The sequence below is a fragment of the Rattus norvegicus genome, chromosome 18 (assembly GCF_021556685.1).
Source record: "Rattus norvegicus strain SHRSP/BbbUtx chromosome 18, alternate assembly SHRSP_T2T, whole genome shotgun sequence".
Lineage (NCBI taxonomy): Eukaryota > Metazoa > Chordata > Mammalia > Rodentia > Muridae > Rattus > Rattus norvegicus.
Window position 1 is genome coordinate 57,292,598 of NC_141551.1, and position 15,698 is coordinate 57,308,295.

Below are 15,698 nucleotides of genomic sequence, written 5' to 3' on the forward strand. Positions count from 1 at the left end.
TTAAAAAAGTCTTTGTACTGAAAATTTTAATTTTTTTCTTTTGGTTCTGGGTCTCTCAGAAAAGAGGTGCTCAAACCCAACTCAGCCATGGTGACGTAATGCAAGGCAGGTTTCCATGAAGTGTCCAGCAGAGTCCCCAGATCTGACCCCTTGGAGGCTCTGGATCAGTGGAGCTGGCTGTGGCTGCTGTGCACTGACACCAACAGCGGGCTCTGCCCAGCTAACAAACAGGCCTGTTCCCTGAAGAGATGGGTCTGCTCTCTGCTTGGGACATTAGTGATTCTGCACAATGTTATCTGGGGGCTCTGTCACATGATTAGGGAAGCTACTGCCCTAGAACCTCAGGTCCCCACTGTAAAAATGGTGGTGGTGGGGCACATGGTTTTCATCTGATCTTTTGCAAAATCCACAATGTTTGTTTGGCTTTCACATGGAGTGGAAATATGAGGGAGGGAGGTTTTCAGTACCTACCTCACCCACTGTAACTCAATTGCTTAAATTTTGTTTGCAAAATAATTTTGAGGCTAAAAGTCATCTGGAAAATGGAGGGAAACCGTGTTCCCACTCCCTGCATTGTTTTGGCACACTGCTTCGTCCTCAGTACCAACACACCCTTACCACAGTACTCCCAGCAGGGTCTGCACTCCCTCTACAGCCTTACCTAGAGTGGGCAAACCTCTGGGAAGGACTAGATCAGTGGTTCTCAACCTTCCTAATGCTGCAACCCTTGAATCCTGCTGTGGTGACCCCTAACCATAAACTTATTTTTGTTGCTACTACACACATTGTAATTTTGTTACCGTTAAGATTTGTGATGTAAATATCGGATGTGCAGGGTATCTGATAGGCAACCCCCCCCCCCCCCGTGAAAGGGTTGTTTGACCCCTGAAGGGGTCATCATGACCTACAGGTTGAGAATGGCTGGCCATGACCGTTGTTCATGGTTTTTAGACTTTGAAGGAGGCTTATGGTCTATTTCAACTACTCAACTATGGTCTTGTTACCGAGGAAACTCATCAAAAATGTATAAGGAATGGGCATGGCCCTGCACCTAGAACACTACTAAGTCTGATACTTGGCCCATGGGCTGGTGTCTGCTGACCACTGCACTGCAACAGAGTCACTGCACAATATTCTGTCAGATGCAGCAGCCCGAGAAGGTGATTCAAAGAGCCAGGGGCTGGGTCGGGTCCCCATCTGCCACAGTGCACTGGCTTCCTTACCTCACACCGTTCACTCGCTCTCCTGCCCTAAATGGAACTGAGGGAATCGAGAAGGTGCCTGAACAAGACACATGCGCTCTCTCTCTCTCTCTCTCTCTCTCTCTCTCTCTCTCTCTCTCAGATCAGTTTTCTTCCAGGTTCCTGGAGGGCTATAAAAAGCCCCTTGGCCTGCCTCCTGGGCAGCAGGCTGCTGGTGAATTCCCCCGACCTGGAATGACTGCAATGTAGTGCCACATTCTGCCCCCACCAAGGCCTGACAGCTGTGCCAGGGAGAAGAATCACGCCTGGCCAGCTCTGCACCTCTATGTCCCACTACGAGTGTCACTGGCATTCCAAATGGAATCTTACCCGGAAGACTAATCTAGCCTGGGACCCCCCTGGGCCAGCCTCCTTGGTGGCTTCTATAACTTTAAACACCAGCTATGGTGGGAAGGCTAGGAAGGGTAAGACATAACTTAATACACAGGGCTGCTTGGCTGTACTCCTCTGATGGAGGGTGTCCCCGAGAATGACTTAGATATCCTTCTCTTAGTACCTGTCCAATCTCTACCTTGCGGTCCTTACCTGGTGAGCCCCCCAACATTCATGCAAAGCAGCAGAGAACAATGCTAAAGACGAATGGGTCCGCATGAGACCAAAAAGCTTTTGCACTGCAAAGTAAATAAATAAACCACAGAGTCGAGACCATTGTGCCCGCTATATATCTGACAGGGAACTAATACACCCTGGAGAAACTATACAGAACCCAACAATTAAACATTAAAAGAACAAATAATAATACAGTCAATAAATGAACAAATGAATCATAGTTCTCAAAAGAAAGACAAATGGCTGATACATATAGGGAAAAAAAAGTGACCAACACCCCTAGCCACCATGGAAATGCAAAACCACTTTACCGAGAGTCCATCTCACCCCAGTGAATGACCAGCAACTCAGAAACAAGTGACAGCAAATGCTGGAGAGGAGGTGGGGAGGAAGGAGTCCTTAGACACTCTTGGGGGATCAGGAGGGAATGCAAATTGCAGCCACAATGGGAATCACGGTAGGGGTACTTGAGGAAGCAAAAGCTAGAACTATTACATCATCTGACTAGACCGTTCCTGGGTATGTGTCCAAAAGACGCTTACGTCATGACACAGAGAAGCCACACCTGCATTTACTGTGGCACTTTCACGATGGCCAAGCAAGAAGTCAGCTCAGGTGCCCATCAATGAATGAATGGGGGGAAGTGAAATGTGTATGCCCCATCGAGTTTTATTCAGTTACAAAAAAACCCAATTGCATCACTTGCATCAAAGTGGAGGGAACGGAACTTACTATCAGTGAAGAAAGCCAGACTCACGAAGGCAGATATATGTTTTTTTTCCTGATATGAGTGATTTAGATTTAAGAAATAACATAGGAGCTGGGCAGTGGGGGTGCACGCCTTTAATCCCAGCGGTTGGGAGGCAGAGGCAGGAAGATCTCTGAGTTTGAGGCTAGCCTGGTCTACAGAATGAGTTCTAGGACAGCCAGGACTACACATTGAAACCCTGTCTCAAAAAACCAAATAAACAAGCAAGCAAGTGACACAGATGTAGAAGAAGTATTTGGGTAATCTGGGTAATCATGGGGATTTATTGTCATAGTACATTATATACATGTATGAAAACACCATAACGAAGCTTATTATTTTGTACAATGAACATATACTAATGAGAAAGGAACTTAGATTTGGAGGCAGGCAGAGATGAGTAGATACACAGACTTGCTAAGACTCCATGTTTTTTTTTTTAAAGAATTATTTATTTATGTGTATGAGTACACTGTGGCTGTCCTCAGACACACCAGAAGAGGGCATCAGCTCCCATTACAGATGGTTGTGAGCCACCATGTGGATGCTGGGATTTGAACTCAGGACCTCTGGAAGAGCAGTCAGTGCTCTTAACCGCTGAGCCATCTCTCCAGCCCAAGACTCCGTATCTTTATCTGTAAGACGCAGGTGGCGATGGTATCTGCATCGACTGGAGTCATGGTGAGTGCACAGTGGAAGCAGGCATTTGGCATAGGATAGACCATGGGGATACACTGCAGACGGCAGTCCTAAGCGTGGGGATTCACGGGTACATGGAAGACACACATCAATGATAACCAGGACCCTCTAAAAGCCCAGACTTCTGAGGAGGGACTGGTAACTGGAAGTCTTAGGGGAACTAAAACGGGATGCGGTGAGAAGACCCCGCAGGTAGGTGATGCTGCACTGGTCTCTTTCTGGAAGGCGCTGAATCTCCTTGTCTGCACAACAGGGAGAATGGCTGCCTTGTCCACTTCCTAGGACTACTACCACGGTCAGGAAGAGCCAACAAAGAGAAGCTCGGGGATAAAAGTGTCTGAGGAAGGACGTAAGGACATCAGCATCTGTTTCTCAGTCTGATGATTCTATCACATGGCTCCTCCTTCCCACTGCATCACCCTCCCCAGCCTATAAATGGTTGCTAAGTGATAGTATACGTGATGACCATGCGCATAGGGTGGTCTAGCCTTTGACAAAAGTGTTCTATAGATGCTCAGCATCCATGAGGCCAGGCCGAAGTGAACACCACTGGGGTGATGTCAAACTTAAAAAAAAAATGTAGGGCAGGGTTAGGAAGAATTAGATATCTTATGGGCTACAATAAAGAATTTGCATGACCGTTCACCTTTAGGGTTTTGTTTGTTTGTTTGTTTGTTTGTTTGTTTTTTAGACAGAATGTAGCTATGGTTGACCTAGAACTTTCTATGTAGATCAGGCTGGATCAAACCGACAAGAGATCCATCTGCCTCTGCTTCCTGAAGGCTGGGATTGAAAGGTGTGTGGCCACCACGTTCTGCCTGGCGATTTAAGAGTTAAAGTAAGAGAACTCTAGTCTGAAGGAGCTACATTGAGTAATAGGTACAGACCACAGAGTTCTACTTGGCTGAAAGTGGGAAAGACCTTTATAACCCCTCATGTACTTAGAGCGGGCAATTGGGAATCCGGGAAGGTTGTGTGAGCGGGGTCAAAGGTCATGGCAAAGCAGTGTATGAGAACTTTGGTATTTGCCAGTGAAAACAAGTTTATCCAGGGCCTGTTAAAAAATGCAGATTCCCAGGTTTCACCCCAGAACTGCTGATCAGGTGTCCAGAGTGTGTTTCCCCTGAGCTCCACATGGCAGGCTCAGGTAGATTAGGGGAGCACTACTTTAGACACACTGGGAGTGGTCCTTAAGGCTCGTTGGAGAAGCCAAGGGTAGAAACAGGAAGACTCCGTATCGGGGAGCAGGATATAGGAGAAGCAGCCACCCAAGATCCATTTCCTAGGAGCAGTCAACAGGATTTGGGATCTGTCTATACAAGGGTGGGAGGTCAAGGACACAAGGGATAATGAACGATAAAGCCATAACTCTGTCCCTCAAATCACCATCAGTGACATGGCAAATCCTGGTGCTACAAATGATGCATCCAGGGTCCATTCAAAATTGGGTCCTCTTACTTTCTCTTCTTCAACATCCTGATAGACATTTCCTGGACAACTAACTACTCAGTGTAGGCATGGTGGGAGGAACTGAAGAAGAGGTTAACTGAGACAACGAAAATGACCACATGAGCAGCAGTGAGCAGAGGCAGCCCCTGGGAAGACTGAGAAATATTGCCCCAGGGAAGAGATGCTTGCACAATGACTAGGGCAAGTGGAGTGAGCCAGGGGCAGGCACAGAGTATTCAGAGCTGGAAGGCGGAAAACCAGCAAGAGGAAGTTAGCTGGTGGAGGGACCAAGGATTGCAGCTTAGAGACAAACCAGGCAAACGTCTGCTCAGGTCAACATGGTCTCTCCCTTTCCCTTTCTTTCTTTCTTTCTTTCTTTCTTTCTTTCTTTCTTTCTTTCTTTCTTCCTTCCTTCCTTCCTTTCTTCCTTCCTTCCTTCCTTCCCTCCCCCCCCCCCTCTCTCTCTCTCTCTTCCTTTCTCTCTTTACATTTCATTTGTTGAAAGAGGGAGAGGGAGCACACCCTCCTCAGAGAACAACTAGCAAGTCAGTTCTCTCCCTCCACCATGTTGAGTCTTGAGGATCAACCCCAGGTAGTCAGGTTTGGGGGGGGCAATTACCTCTACCCACTGACCAATCTCACTGGCCCACTAGTTTTCAGCAACCGCTTTGAACCGCATCAGACCCCCATCTCCTCAGATTCCCATTTTCACGCTCTGATCCATAAATCCCACTAAAAGCCGCACCGTAGCACACAGCTAAATAAAAGCAGAATGTTTTGGGTCACAGTACACACACCTGGGAGCCCTGTTCCCTCCACTGTGCAGGAAGGTGTCTATGGAATTTGGAACTTTAGGCACAGGTAAGAGCAGTCCTTAGCCTACATATTTGTTAAGGACGATTTAACCCCTGCCTTATGTCCCCAGGCAGCACTGGCTTTAAAAAAAAAAATCTCTTTTGCGTTTATTTACTGTTTTTGTCTGTTTGTAGAACTCTTCCTGCCTCGGTTTCCTGAGTCTTGGAATTGCAATCATTCCTCACCACACCCAGCTTTGAACACTTTTATTCGTAGGCTTTTAAGTGGAGCCCGCACCAGCCTTTTGATTTGCCTTTAATAGAAACTTCTGGAAGCTATTTCTACTACCTCTCCTATAGGATGCTAACCAGTCTCACGCCGCTCTTTCAAGTTTTGCCTTGTTCATAAACACCCCCATTTCCTCTGAAAGCACTTCATGTAGTTGTGCACACAACAAAAGGAGCCGCGGAGGCTCGTCTGACATGGCGGGGGACGACAGAATTCAGAACTTGAGCCCTTGGAGGTGAGCTGAGTGAGTTAACAGCAAGCGTTTCTGTGCACCCTGTATGCTACACTTTGGGGACATACCCTTCGCATCCACACCTCCAAGAAAAGGTATCCTCGCTTTGCCCACTTCATCTTCACCTGGGGACGGAAAGTTTGCTAGCTTGCCCTGTAGAAGATGGAGTCGTGAGGCTTATCTGTGTACTACGTCACTAGTGGTGCTCCAGTTCTCTTTGTGTGACAGGCATACACCAGGAAATCCTGTGGGAAGGGATTCCATAAGGAGTGGTTTCTATGTATGTGGCCGGGCTCTGTGACTCCTGCTCCACTCGCTCATAGACGGTGTGGCGTGAGAAGAGAAATCCTGTCTCCCATGTTTGTTCCTATTCTCTGTGTGGGGGATGATGACGTCAGTATGACAGAGAACTCGCACTGAAACAGATCTTGTTTTAGGGCTTGCCGCCATGGAGGCAGTTAAGTGGTGTGCTGAAAATCAGGGCTGTGTTCAAATCTTGCTCTTGTGCGTTGCAGAAAATGACCACAATTAACATCAGTGGCTGCTCTGGTCTGACTTAGGTCTCTTGTCTACCCTTACCGTCTACCCAATCATATGCTGAAGCCCTAACTCCCATGTGATTGCCTTTGGAGCCAGGGCCTCCCGGAAGCAGATGAGGTTAAATGAGGTCATGAGAATGGGGCCTGAATTTGATGGGGCTGGTTTCTGTATAAGAAGTGGAAGACCATAGAGAAGAGGTGTGTGAAAATACAGAGAGAAGAGGGAAAAGTAGGAAAAGGCCTCCTCCTGGTCTACTGGAATGGAGAATTGAGATAAGAGATTTCTGCTATTAAAGAGACCTGGTTTGGGGAATTGTGCCTTAGCCCGCTTTCCTGACAGGGGATAGCATCTGAGCCATGAGCCGCTGAGGGAGAAAACCTAGACAGGGAGCCTCTTGCCTGGTAATTGCAGTGGTGATTTCTATGGTAACTGCTGCAAATACCGATGAGTGTTCTTGCTCAGGGAGACCCTGTCCTGCTTAAGACCATCCTACCCTGGGTAGGAAGAGGCTAATGCTTTAAAACTTTCCTTGACATGGGGGTGGGGAAGAAGAGAGCATGTCTGCCTGCGGACAGGGGCACAGCAAGGAAGGCTATGTCTTACTTTTTGTTTTCTGTTGAGGTAGCAACATACCCCCACAAAAGCTATTTGGGGAGGGGCAGTGTTTATTTTTATCTCCCAACTCCAGGTTCCAGCCCATTACTGTAGAGAGGGCAAGGCAGCAGGAACTAAAGCAGCGAGTCTCGTCCACAGTCAAGAGCAGAGAGAGGACCCGCGGTCTTGAGCCCAGCTCAGGGGCTCCTTTTTTATACACATTTAGGGACTAGTGCGGCCCACTGCTAGGCTGAGTCTTCCCACATCAACTAACAGAATCAGGAGAATCCCTCAAGGGCACGCTCAAAGGGCAACCTAATCCAGACAATCCCACAGTGAGGCTCTTCCCCGGTGACTCTAGAATGTGTCAGTTCACAGGTGAGAACTGCCTCCAGATAAGACTTCAGAAATTACATTAGTAGACTGTGATGGCTGGGCTTCAAACAAACCAATAGGCACAGACAGATTTTTGCATTCTAATCCACCATACAGTCGCATTTGCTCTCACCACAGTATTGGAAATCTAGGAAACCGAGATTTCCCACTGCCCACTCAAAGGTTGACATGGCTTTTGTAGCTCACGGCAAAGTCCCATTGTGGGAATTTTGCGGGATTCTCTTTTAAAATAGACATCATTATGAGGAGGTGGCGGTGCTGCGTGATTTCAATCCCCACACTTGGGAGGCAAGGGGGATCTTTGTGAGTTCGAGTCCAGCCTGGTCTAAGGAATGAGTTCTAGGACAATCAAGGATACACAGAGAAACCCTGTCTGGAAAAACAAAACAAAACAAAGGCAAAACAAAACAAAACAAAAACCGCCCAGCGCCAAAACAATAAAAAACCAAACACGATTAATTAATTTGAGGTGCACAAGAAGGTTGATCTCACTTATTCAACCCCAGTGGTCATCTCCCGTCATGTGATGTGTCAGACTCACAAGCTCTGCTTCCTGGCTTCTAGAAGTTCACTTCTGTTCAAGGGAACAAGATTAAGGAAGCTAACGCTACAGCACTAACAGGTTCCTGTGACAAGAGATGGGTGAGAGGGTGTGTGGGGGGTGGGTAGAGGAGGAAAGTAGAAAGGTCAGAATCCTTGAATGCTCTGGGCACTGAGAGATTCTGGGGGGTCCCATCTCCTAACTACAGTGTCTGGAAGCTGCTTTTTGAAGTGGGCACAGTGCTTATGGAACATTAAAACCCGAGTTCTCCATACAGATTTTGGTTCAGGGAACAAGACCGAGTGTATGCGAATTTGAGGACGATCCTTGCTTTCGTTATGAGGCTGGGGTATTGGGAGGCAGCAGAAGGAATAAGATGTGCCCATTAGGTTTTACTGCCCCGGTGGGAGGTGCACCCTTGCCCTGACGTCAGTTAGCAGGTGAGAGCTGCCTTCAAATCATGCTTCAGTCTTGAAGAACAATCTGGAAGTCCTTCCTCTAATGTCTGCCTGCTCTCCAAGGACTCTGAAGAAGGTGGGTGCTGAATTTTGTGTTGGAGAGGGGCAGATGAGGAGGACGGGGTGGAAGGTCCTCGAAGGTCCTCTGAATATACACGGGTGCAGAAGGTAACCCTACACACCTGCTCAAGCACTCGCCCTCGCCCAAACACTTCCTTTGCCCCTGGGGCCTCAGCAGAGCAAGCAGGAGGCGGGTTGTAAGGATGATTGTAGGAAGGGAGAGGAATTTTCCACTAACAGCAACAACAATAGAAACTGCTTCTCTTAAAGACACAACACGCAGTTTGCCAAGTGCCTTCCTTCACACCTGTGATCTCTGGATTCCAGAGGTGCTGGCCAGACCCAAGTTTGATCTACCCCCCCCCCCCCCCAAGCTCAAGTAGGCACGGGTCCACTGCAATGTCCTAACCTTTACTAAACTGTGTGCTGTCCCCACCCCAGAGTCCCAGGAAGCCCTTATCTTTGTCCTGGGCAGTCCCAACTGAGTAATCCTCAGGACTAGTAAGTCCACCAAACAGAGGCACAGCAGAAGCGTGCTCAGAGAAGCCCCGCCTTCTCCAAAGTTCTAGGGAGCCACACACTTAAGTCTCCCCAGGGCTTCTCCTAGGGAGCATAGTAGGATCCTTATGGGTTGGCTGTTCAAGGAGTTTAACCTGTACCCTGTATTTCACACTCACTCTATATGTGGCGACAAGTGGGTAGCTCGATGACCTCAAGACTCCTGGGAAGCCTTTCATAAAGTTAGAAAGGAGAGTGTGCAACTATGCCAATTTCCCACCCAACGAGGGGACTTAGACCTAGGCCACGGGGCGGGGGGGGGGGTCGAGGGGAGGGCGCTGACACACAAGAGATTACTTCTGCTGCAGGAGGCACCTGTGCTCAAGTTGTTTAACGTCCGCCAAGCCCTAGCGCCACCTCTCCTCTTTCTCAGTCCTATCCGGCCTGCGATCTCCCAGGCCTCCCTTCCCCGCCGCAGGAACCACTTACCCCTGCTTCGGTCCATGGCTCCGGCACGGATCCTGGAGCACTCAGCCCAGAGCGCAGCGGCTGCCGCACCAGGCGGCGTGCGCTCTCCCGGGCTGCCGGGGCGGCTAGCTCGTCCCCTCCCCCAGACAGGATGCTCGCAGGACGCCCCCGCCCCGCCCTGCGCGCTCCCGGAATAGACCCGAGCACGCCTCGCCCCCTGCGAGTGTCTCGGTCCCCGCACTGGCCAACGCCACGCCCTGCTTTCCCTCGCCCTCCTGCTGGGCTAGCAGGGACAGCCTCACAGCTCACACGCTTGGGTTCGGTGCCTACGTGGTCGACCTGCCTGGACCACTCAATTTTGCTTACCCTCCGCTAAAGACAGGGAAGCGAACCACTCACTCCCCTGTGGGTACTGCCTTGCATTCCTTCCAAGGACTCAGCCTGGCCCACCTTTTTGGCTTTGAGTTTATCGTGTCCACTCCCAAAGTTCTTTCCTGAGCCAGGCTGGTAAAACGACAACAAAGGATTGAGAAATATTAAACAAAGATCTTAAATTGCTAAAAAGACAGGTGGTGGATGGGGCCCCATGTCAGCTTTCCAAGTTCCTAAATGTACTAAACTGTGAAGAGATACCAAAACAGTGTGATAAACACCGCAGAAGGCAACAGTTTTAGCACTGGGAAATATAATGGGGTGCACACCTCCGAAGATAATTATGGGATGCAGAAAATGTATTGCTACAGCCCAGCCGAGAGATTTAGTATGGGTGTCAGCTTTTAAAATTACTGGTAGGGTAGGACTGTGGTCGGCCTGAGAGGCCTGAGTTTGAGTCTGTAAGTGCCATTCAAGGCCAATGCTCAGACACACTTCTCCAACTGTGGGCCTTACCCTGTATTCAGTTTTGATTGAGGGATACATTGTAGCATATCTAATGTTTGGAACGTCTGCAAAGACACTGAGGCAAGAATGGGCATCTTGTATTTTCTTCACCTCGAAGTATTTCCTCCCGAGTTTTTACCTGCAGGAAATTAACATTACCTGGGGCAAAATGACCCCTGTAGTTTGTTCTGTGCGTTTGAATGTAGAGGGCTTAGAGAGAACATTGGTGCGGTTAAAAAATAAGTAAAAAATTTTTTCCGAGTCTTTCCTTCCTACTCAGTAGGAGCTGCATGTAATGTCCCACCTTCGAAGCCTGTCTGCTCATCTGTGCTGAGGGAGAGACCTCGGACTGACCTCACGGAGCTGTTGGCAAGGCATGTGAAAGGATACTACAGACCCACTTTACAAACCATAAATAGCTATGAAGATGTGAGCCATTGTGAGCTTCCAAGTTCCTCTTTGTCCCTGCCCTCTTTTCCAATTTGAAAAGGTCATGTTCAATTCTAAAGCAGCTAATCCACAATTGCAAGTGGATTCAGCTTCCTAAGTCCACTGCTTGAACTCTGGAACTTGGAAGCCATCAGAACATTCTGAGTTCCTAGGCTAGCTTACTAAATCACCATTTTACCCAGAATGCTTTGCAGCACTGAGCATAGAACCCAGGGCCTTCTTCAGGCAAGGCAAGCATTCTACCATAGATCATCACCCCTAGTTTTTTTCCTTCCTTCCTCCCTCCCTCCCTCTCTCCCTCTCTCCCTCCCTCCCTCTCACCCTCCCTCCATCTCTTCCTTCTTTTCCTTTTGAGACAGGTTTTCCTAAGTAGCTCAGGCTAGCCTACAACTCACTCACCTCTTGCCTTCTGCTCCAGAGGTTTGGATATAGTGACAGTCGACCATGTCCTCTGATGAAATCATTTTCAAATGACAGAAGAAAATACTACCATTGTCAAATAGATGGAGGCTTTGGTAGACATTTTTAAACTTTAAAGGACCTTGAAGTTTGTATTCAGATAATTATAGCGAGGAGCTAACGAGAATTTACGTGTTTCTGTGGGATGACGGGTACAGTAACTTTAACTGAACTATGGCCTAGAAAATGTATAAAAATGGGAGTGAACGGGGTTGGGGATTTAGCTCAGTGGTAGAGCGCTTGCCTAGGAAGCGCAAGGCCCTTGGTTCGGTCTCCAGCTCCGAAAAAAAGAACCAAAAAAAAAAAAAAATGGGAGTGAACACAATCTATGTACAGCTCTAAGGATTAATAAAGTTAATTATGTGGGAGGTACAGCGGCTCTGGCTTACCCCACAACCTCCACCAAGTGGAAATGTTGGCCAAGTTGACTACAGTTGCTGTCAGGGAGATCTAACGAGATCTGTGTGTTAATACAAAAGAATCATCATAGGGTTTTCTACATTTTTCCTTTAAGGAACCATAACAACGATCTCACTATCCATCGGTTCCCTTAGGCAACATTGACTGGGATCTGTGGATGTTGGTGTCGAGAGAACAGATGCTAGGTAGGAGTGAGCCCCATCTTCAAAGAATCATGAAGTCTAGAAGAGGAGGTAATTTTAACACAGATTGCTGTGTCAAAAAAAAATACACAAGAGCGATCAAGTGCTTTGGAGTCCATGAGGACAAAGCAATGTTTCATATGGACCATTGAGGCAGTACTGGGGGACAGGCATTTGCTCAGGAGCCAGTTGATCTGCATGTGTAATGAGGAGATAGCATAACAGGCAAAGAAGGGTGAGAGCCGAGACACCCAGATAGAACCCGGCAGGACTGTCGGCAGCATGGTTTGGATTGGCCGGATCATAGGGTATCAGGTGCTAGGCATGAGGACAAGGATTGGGAAGGGGACTGTTGATGTCTAGCTTTTAATTCCCTCTTCTGTTTCTCCATACGTAACTCTGGCAAAGATAATGAAGACTGGCCCCGTATCTTCTTGCTCACTGCTGTGTTTTCCAGGCTCGCCTGGTGCTTGTCTAGAGAACTCCATACACAGAGGTCCAGCTCTGTAAAAAGATATCATTTGGCCCTGGGGAACAATACCTGGAAGAAAGCTTTCAGCTCTGTCCCGCTCCTGGTCTTGTGAAAACAAATGGTAAACCCCAGACTCTCTCTTAGCTTATCAGGTAGAGCCGGAAAATCCTGGGGAAGAAAAATCTGGAGTCTGAAGGGCTCTTGTCCCAGGGAGAGAAACGTTCCCACCTTCCAATCCATCATCTTGCATTCAGGGTCAGCGTCCCCTGTGGTTGCCAGAGTGACCTTTTCATGACCCCAATCAGACTATGTAACTTCCACCTCAAACCAATTCCACATTCTCTTCTGCATCCAACTTCCTCCAACTTAGGGCATTTAGATGCCTTCTTTATTGAGCTTGGAGCATCTCAGGAATCTCCAGGAAGTAAATGCAACTGGACAGATTGGAATCAGATCTGGGCTTTCCAGTTGACACGGCCGTGGCATGACTCTCAATTTTCCCATCATGCCCTCAGTGTGCAGTTCCCTACCTACCCTTTCTTGGCTTCAGATCACTGTTCAGGTGGGTGCTGTGCCTTCCTCAGAGATCCCTGCATCCCAGCTCAGCCCCCTGCATCTGGTAAGTGAATATTCATGACAGGAATCAGTTAGTGAAAACAAGGCACCTGCAAGGCCCACACCATCAACACTGTTGCTAATGCTGAGTCCGGGGCTGTTATCCCTCTGGAATTGTCTTACTGGGATCTATTTTCAGAAGGTGATATGGTGTCCTGTAGCCTGGATCTATGCTAGCTTCTACCCCAAGGCTCCTCTGCTCTGTGCTTTCCAGGCTCCTGTGTGCACCAGGGCCATATAGCTTCTCCTTGGCCCAGGGTCCTCTCCTATGTTCTTTGTTCAGGGTAAGCTCCAAGCTCGAGTGTCTGCTTGGTGCTGGCTGCAGGATGAAAACCTCTCTTGTTCCACACAGCACAATGTTGGCATTATAGCCCTGGTCCAGGGAAGTGACACATGCTGCTGGTCTACCCGGGGCCCCAGTGGGCAGACAGCGATCTGGTGACAGCTGCAGGGAGGAGAGAGGGTGAGCCAGCACTCCTCTTTTCTGAGAGCCGTGGCATTTCTGTTCCAGGGCTTGGGGTCTGTATGAAACCTGGCTGGGGGCTCCTGCTGAACTCAGGGCTTAGGCTCACACAGGCATGAGCTGTGAGGCCGGAGGAAATGTTTGAAGGAGGGAGCCATTGTCATCAGGTCCAAGTGCCTCACGGAGCCTGGATCTATGCTAGGTTCTACCCCAAAGCTCCTCACAAACAAACATAAACTAAAGTCTCTGGGCTGGGGGGTGGGAATGGGGCAGAAAAGGGTGTTTGGAGTACTGGGGTCTGTGGTAAAGCAGAGCTCTCCTGTTCCCTTTAAATGGAGGGATAGCCAGTCAGCTCACACCTGGAGTGAACAGAGGGGTGTTTTTTTTTTTTTTTAAAGAAGAACCCAGAAACTCAGATTTTCACATAAACATAAAAAAAGGTACCTGTGAGTTTATGCACACTACACGCATGCATGGCAGTCAGAGGACAACATGAGGGAATCGTTTTTCTTCTTCGACCACGTGGGTCTCAGCAGACTCAGGTCATTTGGCTTGGTGGTAAGCACCTTTACTTATTGAACCAATTCGACAGCCCTTAAGATTGATTGATTGATTGATTGATTGATTTCTTTAATTTAAGGACACTGGTCACAGGCTGGGGTATCTCTCAATGTGTGCCTAGCACGCATGGAAGCCTTGGGTTTGAACTCCAGCGCAACATAAACCGAGTCTGGAGGTCCATGCCTGTAGTTACAGCACTAGGGAGGAGGACAAGGTGGGAGGGTCAGTATTCCATGGTCGCTCTTGACTATATAAAAAGTTTGAGATCAGCTTGGGGACCCTGATCTTAAAAAAATATCAATCATGGATTTCTCTTGTTTTAGACCAGTGCTTCTCAACTCTCCTAAGGCTGCGATCCTTTAATACAGTTCCTCATGTTGTGGTGACCCCCCCAACCATAAACTTATTTTTTATTGCTACTTTATAACTGAAAATTTGCTACTGTTATACACTGTAATGCAATCATCTGTGTTTTCCAATGGTTTTAGTTGACTCCTATGTAAGTGTTGTTAGACCTCCAAAGGGATCACAACCCCCAGGTTGAGAACCACTGTTTTAGAATATTGAGATCCAGCTAAGCCATGCCTTTGGGCCGTATGCAAACCATCAGCCTTCCCTGTGGAGACTTCTGGAGCTCCTGCCCACCTTGAGCGCCCGTCCACCTGGGAGCCTCCTTCCAGAATGCTGCAGCAGAAGGTCCCTCTTTTTAGAAGCTCACCATTTTATTCTGAGGCTCAAGGCAAACACTGGGCTTCGAGATTCAGAATGAATTAACCTGGCACTAGAAAAATCCCAGAGCTGAGAGGAGTCTAAGGCACCAGCCAATCTGGTCCTGGCCTTTGTCACATGGGAAAATGGGGGTCAAGAGCAGGTAGACACTTTTAGTGAAACTACACAAGGCCTTGGCAGCAGAATAGAGAGCGGTGGGGACAGGAATCTAACAATCAAATGACTATGTCATTTCATCAGAGAGACAAGTGTCTTGGGTTGTGTAGAGTTTGTTCTGATCCAGGTGGCCCAGTGTGTTAGGGACAGGGAGGAAGGCACACTTATGGTACAGTCAGGTGTGGTACTGGGAGCCAGAGATTGCATAAGGCTATGGCACACCTCTAGGACTGAAAGACACACTCCTAGTCTTTCACACTGGCTTTTCCATTTCCCCAGGGATTCACACATCCTGCCGTCTTCGCCACAGCCTGACACTCCTCTCTGTGAAACACAGTGGTGAAGAGCTAACCTTTGGAAACAGGTAGATCTGATCCCAATCACTTGACCTATCCCTGCACTCCAGGCCATGATAATTCAACCTTTCTGAACATAGTTTCCTCACCAAGCTAGTAAGACTTAGGAGAGTGGCAGGAAGGTTTAAACACAACTACATGCCAGGCAGTGGTGGCGCACACCTTTAATTCCAGCGCTTGGAAAACAGAGGCAGATAGGTCTCTGAGTTCAAGGACAGCGTGGTGTACAGAGTGAGCTCTAGGACAGCTAGGACTACACGGAGAAACTGTTTAAAAAAAAAAAGCCAAAAATTCAAAGCATGACTATGACTGTGTATGTTGGATGCCTGGTGTCATGTGTGTCAAATGGCAGACATTCTTCAAATGCCACTTGATGCTC

The 15,698-nt window shown here is 48.2% G+C and overlaps 1 protein-coding gene and 1 long non-coding RNA gene across 4 annotated transcripts in view; one reads left to right on the top strand and one right to left on the bottom strand.

The window, feature by feature from the left end:
• The window catches only part of Afap1l1 (actin filament associated protein 1-like 1), a 60,386-nt gene extending 50,674 nt beyond the window's left edge, over positions 1 to 9,712 (bottom strand). Inside the window, exon 1 of one of the 2 annotated variants that reach the window (XM_087592417.1) lies at positions 9,599 to 9,704. In XM_087592417.1, coding sequence (XP_087448543.1) covers positions 9,599 to 9,614 — 16 coding nt within the window. In that variant the 5' untranslated portion in view covers positions 9,615 to 9,704. 2 annotated transcript variants of the gene reach the window in all.
• The window catches only part of LOC147999833 (uncharacterized), a 72,418-nt gene continuing 64,939 nt past the window's right edge, over positions 8,220 to 15,698 (top strand). For both annotated transcript variants that reach the window (XR_015643050.1, XR_015643049.1), the window contains exons 1-2: positions 8,220 to 8,627; positions 15,243 to 15,327. This is a non-coding gene — a long non-coding RNA (uncharacterized LOC147999833). The remainder of the gene's footprint in view (positions 8,628 to 15,242; positions 15,328 to 15,698) is intronic.